At 57.9% G+C, this 7878-nt stretch overlaps 1 protein-coding gene across 1 annotated transcript in view; it reads right to left on the bottom strand.

Moving 5' to 3' along the window:
* VAV2 (vav guanine nucleotide exchange factor 2) overlaps nt 1-1771 on the bottom strand; it is a gene marked incomplete at its 5' end in the record, with an annotated part of 165041 nt that extends 163270 nt beyond the window's left edge. The window contains one exon of the mRNA XM_021715249.1: nt 1655-1771. Coding sequence (XP_021570924.1) covers nt 1655-1771 — 117 coding nt within the window. The remainder of the gene's footprint in view (nt 1-1654) is intronic.
* Between the last annotated feature and the right edge of the window lie 6107 nt (nt 1772-7878).

Here is a 7878-nt window from a genome sequence, read left to right as displayed (position 1 = left end):
GGCCACTGCACTCCAGTCTGGGCGACAGAGTGAGACTCCAACTCAAAAAAACAAAAAAGCCCACAAGAGCCAAGAAGCCACTCACAGGAAGGGACCCGGCACCCACCACTCAAGCTTCCACAGGCCATGGCCCTGTACACATGCACCTGGCGGAGGGATGCGCAGCCCTGGACCCTGCCATCACACCCTGGGTACGTCCACTGTGACGGAGACCTCACTGAGTCACAAAGAGGCAAATAAAAGGGATAATCACACAGAAACTGGCTCTTGCAGACGTCTAGAGAGTTCCAGGACTCAGGAGGAGACCCCCGGGCCGGTGGCGCGTGGGAAAGCCCTCATCCTTGAAGCTCTGATGCTTTGCTAAAACCTCCAGCAAGGGCTCCCCTCGGGACGATGCCTCGACATTTGCAATTGCACATACAAAATTCCCTTTTCATCCACAAATCATGTATTCAGAGAACACCTCTTTGAACACCAGGTCCCTGACGAGGGTCCTCAAATAAAGCAAGCCATAAATGCCTGTCATTTCCCATCAGCAGGTGGAAATCCACTCTTCCAGCCATCGAAGCAGCCATCTCCAGAGCCTGTGCCTGTGGCAGAAGGGAAGGTCAAGCAGACCTCACCGGGCAGGCAGGGGCTCAGGACTTCCCAACACTTTGGGAAGATAGCTGGGAGGATCACTGGAGCCCAGGAGTTTGAGACTAGCCTGGGCAACATAGTGAGACCCCCATCTCTACAAAATAAGTAAGTTAGGTAGGCATGGTGGCTTGTGCCCATAGTCCCAACTACTCAGGAGGCTAAGCAGGAGGATCACTTGAGCCTAGGAGGTCGAGGGTCGAGGCTACAGTGAGCCAGGATCAAATCACTGCACTCCTGCCCAGGCGACACAGTAAGACCTTGTCTCAAAATAAATTTTAAACAGTAAAAAAAGAAGTCATCGTAGTCCTGACACCACGGGGTTAAAAGGAGTCACCATGGACCTGCTGGGCTCCGAGAGGCATGTGACATCTGCATCACTCTGTACCCAAGTCCGCTAGAAAGCCACCAACAAGCTGCAGCCCCCCCAGGGCCTTTGCACTTGCCAGTCTCAGTTTTCCCTCACGTCGTCAGCCGGGCTTTCTCAGCACACCTGCCATGTAATGCTTCCTGAGACACAGGGACACTTCCCAGGGTTGTCTGCCATGATTCTGTAGTTAGGGTCACCTCTGGGGAAACCACCCCCTCTTTGCCCAACACCTGCCTGGAATCAGAGCCAGCTCTGCTTGTCTTGGGTGTGGCCTGGGCTCAAGCTCGGAGCACCCAGCAACCCCGTAGGTTCTAACGTCGGCCCATTCTCAGATGAAGAACCAGAGGGCAGGAAGTAGCTCAGGGTTCCCCGGCAGGAAAGGCAGGGCCAGGGTCATCTACGCTCTGATGCTCCCCCATCCACCTTGATTGACAAGCCCATCCTCACCTAGACTGGTGGGGGGAGAACAGAGCTATCCTGCTGCTGCACCCGTCCCCATGTTCAAACTTGGTTGCTGCACCCCTCCACCCGTTTGTAACACAACCCAGCCTGCACCTGCCGGACACGCAGAAAAAATCTGCCTGCCGCTAAGCCGGCCGCCCAGCCAGCCCGTCTGGGCTAGCAGGACTGAAGAAGGCGACCACTCACCTTTCCGAAGTCTCGGACATCGAAGAGGTCGAAGGGGTCGAACAACTCGCTGTTTCTTAATCCAAATTTGTCGTGGCAGACTTTCAGGAAGGTGCGTATGTTCTTCAGACACAGGAACTAGAAACGAGAAGGAAAAGGGCATTAAACCTGCAGGGTCAGTCGGGCTCGGTGGCTCAGCCTGTCATCCCAGCGCTTTGGGAGGCCGAGGCGAGTAGACTGCCTGAGCCCCCGTGTTCAAGACCCACCCAGACAACTTGGCGAGACTTCATCTCTACAATAAATCAAAAACTATTCGGGCCTGTCGTTCCAGCTACTTGGAAGGCTGAGGCAGAGGGATCGCCGGAGCCCAGCAGGATGAGGCTGCGGTGACTGGGAGCATGATGCCACTGCACTCCGGTCTGGGAAACACAGTGAGACTCCAATTCAAAAAAAAAACTGCAGGGTCTGTGAAAATCATCACTGCAGTTTTGGCTTCCCACACCAGCACGTTACAGCACGTTTCTGTTGTCAAGGAGGAAATGGGCTCAGAGGGTGGAAGGCACCCCCAGTCCCAAGGCAGGGGTGGGGGGGAGGCGGCACCCCGCCTCCATGTCTAAGTGTGCAGCCCTGGCTGCCCTGTCACAAGGCTGCTAAACCCATCAAGGTCTTCACACGAGAAAAATGCACCATGCCCCTCCCGACGGGGCCCCATGTCAGGGCGCAGCTGACTCACCTCAGCCCCTTCGGGTCGGGCCAACCCCCCCCATTTCCTGGTGGGTCCAGCACATTCCAAGGCTGTCAATCACGGCTAGTGCAAAACATGCTGGCCTTGGGTGGTGGCTTGGACTGGTCCACACATCAGGATGGCAACTGACTCACCTCGGTCCTTCAGGATGGGCCAAACCACCCCCCGCCCCCAAGTGGATCCAGTACATTTCAAGGCAGTCATTCATGGCTAGAGCAAAGCATGCTGGTCCAGAGTCAACAACGGTGGTTTGGGCCAGGCATGGTGGCTCACACCTGGATCAAGTCACTCCCAGCACTTTGGGAGGCCAAGGCGGGAGGACGGCTTGAGGCCAGGAGTTCAAGACCAGCCTGGGCCACAGGCGAGACCTTGTCTCTACAAAAAAAATAGCTAGCTGGGCATGGTGGCGTGCACCTGTAGTCCCAGCTACGTGGGAGGCTGAGGCAAGAGGATCACTTGAGTCTAGAAGTTGGAGGATGCAGTGAGCTATAATCACATCACTGCACTCCAGCCTGGGCAACAGAGCAAGAACCTGTCTCTTAAATAAAAGCAAGAGAGAGACAGACGTGGAGACAGAGCCACAGAGAGTGCATGTGACAGGGGAGCCAGAAACTGGAAGGCATGCCATTTCAGAAGGCCAGGACGGCCAGCAGCCACCAGAAGCTGGAGCGGGCGTGGCACGGATCCTCCCACAGGGTACCAGAGAAGGAGCCATTGCTGCTGATGCCTGATCCAGACGTCGTCTGATCTCCAGGGCTGTGAGACAGCAATTTGCTGTAGCTCTAAGCCCCCAAGTCCACAGCACTCTCTTAAGCCAGTCCCAGAAAACTCTAACTCGGTCCCCCTGAAAACTGGGGTTGGTGGGAGGGTCTGAACCCCGGAGTCCCCAGTCCCCACCCCCAGCCCCGCCCTCCCGTCCGTCTGCTCTCTCTGCGGGATACGCTGTGGCTCCCGGCCGGGATCCACTATTTTCTGCGCAGGGCCCGTCTCTAATTTCCACTAAGCCTGTATTTTCATGCCTCCGCAGCCTCCTATTTTAGAGTTAATTACACAGGGCCTGACCATAATCATAGCGGCCAGGCTCAGCCCGGACCCGGCAGCCCTTGCCTGTGGCCGGCATCTGCCCCTTCAGGCCCCGCCCCTGGCCGCCTGGGCCCATGCGACCTTCGAGAACCCCTCCCCAGGCATCCCAGGCCAGCCTCTGGAAAGCTGAGCCACACAGGCAGAGGCAGGCCTCGGGGCGGGGACGATGGAGACATGGGGACCGAGAGCCTGGATGTGTTCTGCCCGCTGGACGTGCTCATGCCTCGTTATTCTACAAGTCATGCGACCCCATTCTGCATGAAGGAAAACTGAGGCACAGGGCATTTAGGACTTCAGTACCCAACAGAAGGCAGCAGAGCCAAGAATGAACCCAGGCTGGCCCCACGGAAAAGGAGCCCTAGAGGACGCTCTGTAACCAGGGGCATGTCCCCCTTGCTGTCCCCTTGCACTTGGTAACAAGCGTCTCTCCTCTAACAAGCGGTCCAGTCTGAATAAGGTTGATGGTCACTCCAGGGCTAGTCGGAGCGTCCCGGTCCCACACCACGGGGGCGGGGTTAGTTTCTAGAAAGAGACACCTGCAGATTTGACGGTGAGAGGACACAGGGCCAAAGCCGCTTCCGGCCCATGAGACCCATCAGGGACACAGACCCAAGGAAGGCAGGTGCGGGAGACCCAGATGGCAGTCCGTGCCAGCCAGAGGTTCCCTGTCCTTGCCCACACCAGTGAGGCTGGGGTTTGCTGTCGCCTACGGCCAACGGAGGTCCCATGGCCAGCGGGTCCCCGGAACTGCCGGGGCAAGCACGTTCTCTCTCATCAGTCTTCAGGACCCCCAGGGTGGCCACGGCTCCCAGCACCCTCACGCACACTCCGCTCATCCTCAGGACTGAGGCCTTAGGGTGACGCGCTGGCCAGGTGCTCCAGGAGGCAGGCGCTGAGGCCGTTTGCTCTCCCTGGTCCCAAACACCCCAGGCAACGCCTAGGCCATCACGGGGCCCAATATCCGGCAAGCAAGCAAACGGAAGAAGAATGCATGAGTGAATGGCCACGATAAGGGCCTGAAGCCGGGAAAGCAGCCCAGTGGCAAGGGGCCCAGCTCTCCCCCATGATGGTGATCCCAGAAGCCCGCTGTGCCTCGCCTGGGACCACCCGAGGGGGCGTGGCCACCCCGGCTCCCCGCGGCCCCGGATGCAGGGAGGGCTCCCGCCCCCCAGGCTCCAGGCCGCCCCGTCCGGGCAGCAGGCAGCGCGCACTGGACAGGTCAGCCTCTCCCCGCTCCCTGCCCCCGGCCACTCATCAGCCACCCTTGATCTAATCGGGGCTGAAATCCGATTAGCATGAGGATGGGGGCTCCGTGGCCAGCCGCCCAGCTCTGGCACGGCCCCAGGCCACGCTCACTGTCATCTGTCCTTCCGCTCCCGCAAGGCCCCGGGGTGGGGGTCATGAACAAGAGAGGCAGAGGGTCGAGTCTGAGTGCCAGGCCCCCATGTCTGAGCCAAGAGCAAGGCCCAAATGCACGCTGGAGAGGAAGCTTCACTGGGCAAGCTCTCACGGCCACACCGTGGTCACTTGTCCTCCGTGGCTTTTTTTTCCAGACAGGGTCAGGCTGGAGCCTGATCATGGCTCCTAGGCTCAGGTGATCCTTCTGCCTCAGCCTCCTGAGTAGCAGGGATTCACAGGTGTGCACCATCACACCTGGCTAATTTCTTAATTATTATTATTATTTTTTTTTTTAGAGACAGGAGCCTCACTACGTTGCCCAGGCTAGTCTCCAACTTCTGGGCTCAGGCATCCCTCTGCCTCAGACTCCCGAGTAGCTGGGGCTTACAGGTGTGCACTACCAAGCCCAGCTAAATTTTTTTACTTTTTGTAGAGACAACGCCTCGCTATGTTGCCCAGGCTCGTCTAAACTCCTGGGCTCAAGCAGTCCTCCCGCCTTGGCCTCCCAGAGTGCTGGGATGACAGGCGTGAGCCACCACACCCGGCCTGCGACCTTCTTTTAAAATCTCTGAATCTGAGGGAGGCGGTGTCTCCATATTCGACTTTCAGGCTCTACACCAAACGTTCCAAAAGGTGCCCACGAACACGGTGGGTTTCCTCTAAATCCTTCGGCAAGAGGCACCGACGCTGCACTTGACAATCGCTGCCCCGCCCCCCCGGCGAGGCATCAACTCCTCAGGCCGTGCTGCCAAGCTGCACGATCAGAGGCTCTGACTGGCGGCTGCAGATATCTTTGATCAATTAAAAATGGGAAGATGAATTAATTTCCTGTTTTATGTACGCCAAGCTCATTCCAAAAATCATTTAAAACAGACTGATCATTGTTTAATAGACGTGGCTTGCTGGAAGGGATCAAATTTGGGGCCCATCAGGTAGATAAACGGGTAGCCTTGGGGTGACAAGCTGGCCAGGACCACAGGGCAGGAGCTGAGGCTGTCTGCTCCCTCTGGGCCTCAAATACCCCAGGCAATGCATAGGCCATAGCAGGGGTTCAATAACAAAGGAAAGAACGAATCAATCAATCAATCAATCAATCAATCAACCAACGAACAAAACAAATGTCTACAAAGCAGTCCCAGGTGTCCCCCACTCCTACAGCCCTGCTTTTCCCCCAAAAGGCAACAACTCCACGATGTCTTCGGAGGCCATCTGAGCCCCCCAAAACAGTGGCCACTGCTTGAGTGACAAACCCTCACTTCCAGAAGCATCTCTTCCAGAAACAAGCAGGCAGGTGGACCCCAAGGTCTAGCCACGACCATTTGTTCCTGCACACACCAGCATCGCCTGCGTGCCTCTGCCCACCAGCCCCGCAGAGGTCCCTTCACTGGCCAAATTTAATAACCACTATGTGATGGGGGATCTTTTATCATCCGTTTTACTGGTGAGGAAACTGAGACTCCGGAAGGTCCAGATCTGGATTGGAACTGGTCTGCCCAACACCACAGCCCATGTGGTCACCTGTGAGGCTTCCCAGGCCGTGCCCAGGGCCCCAGCATGGAGCCCAAGGAGATGCCGCAGTGGCGCTGGCGCGGTTCCCACAGGAGGATTCTGACGCCACTCCGGGTGGGGAAGCGTGGCGCAGGCAGGGTTAAGGGAGGAGCATCGGGATTCGATTATGTCTGGACGATTTAACACGAACGCTTCCTCCGCTCAGGCCCGTTTCCTCGGCTGGGCATGCACCAGGGACCAGGCACCAGCGCCACCCGTGGAGACCCGAGTTCGGCTGTCTCTATGCGAGGCCTGGAGCAGGTCTCTCCCTGGGCCCGGCAGGGAAGCGGAACTGTCACCCTGCCACGATCGGGAGGGAGGGCGGCGTAGCCTTTGCACACCCAGGGTCCAGCCTCGCCCCAGATCAGGAAGGCACAGGCCAGGCCAGCGGGGCCCCCATGCTCCCCAGAGAGGCCAGTCCGCCAAGCACAGGCTAGATCTATCCCCTGAAGCCATGGAGAGGGCCACACCAACAACCTGCCTCATGTCGCCATTGTATAAGGGCTTCCAGCATTCTGAGTCCCACCATCGCGCTATGCACTAAAGTAACGTCGCAGGACACTTTCACTGCCTCCAATAACAGGCAGTGAGCTGAGTCCATGCCAGGCCCCACACTACCTGGGTCATTCCACTCCCGGGGTCCACGGGCCATCACAGAGCCCTGGTCTACGGGTGGAGAAACGGCTCTGGGACAGCCTGCTCACCCAGGCAGCCAGGCAGGACCCAGGGACTCACCCAGACGGTCCGATCTTGTCCCCCGCAAAAGCCACAGGCCAGGGGAGGTCTCCTCTGGGAACAGCCTCGGAGGAGGAAGGGTCCAAGCCTTCATCTGGGGTGAAGACAGAGGTGCCCATAGGCTCTCTGATCCCAGCTCTCCAAGGAGAAATGCGTTCCCTATTTACGTTGGGCCCGCCTCCTTCCCCAGGGCACAAGCCTGTAATCCTGGAAACTGCACACCTCCAGGGGCAGTCACCACAATGGGATGACCTGGAATCCCAGCACTCTGGGAGGCTGAAGCAGGAGGATCCCCTGAGGCCAGGAGTTCGAGACCAGCCTGGGCAATATAGTGAGACCCCGTTCTCTACAAAAAAACAAAAAACTAGCTGGGAGTGGTGGTGCACACCTGTAATCCCAGCTACTCAGAAGCCTGAGGCAGGAGGATCACCTGAGCTCAGGAAGTTGAGGCTAGATCATGCCACTGTACTCTCACCTGGGCAACAGGGTGAGACCCCAACTCAAAATCAGAGAAGCAAAAAACCACAGTCGGCCTCCTCAGCACGGGAAGAGGGCTCCCTCTAAGTCCAACCTCCCCCCAAGACAAGTCACCGCGCACAGCAAACTTCCTGACCCACGACTCTGGTCTCTCCCTTCTGACCCCCAGGATGCCCTGACTCATTTCTGGTGCCCTGGTGGCCCCCAACCACCTTCCGGGAGAAGTCCAGGCCCGTGCCATCCCCACCTCTCCCCCCGT

The sequence above is a fragment of the Carlito syrichta genome, unplaced genomic scaffold (genome assembly GCF_000164805.1).
Source record: "Carlito syrichta isolate Samal-C Ts95f unplaced genomic scaffold, Tarsius_syrichta-2.0.1 Scaffold306913, whole genome shotgun sequence".
NCBI lineage: Eukaryota > Metazoa > Chordata > Mammalia > Primates > Tarsiidae > Carlito > Carlito syrichta.
Note: the sequence above shows the minus strand (reverse complement) of the source record. Positions and strands in the feature narration are given on the sequence as shown.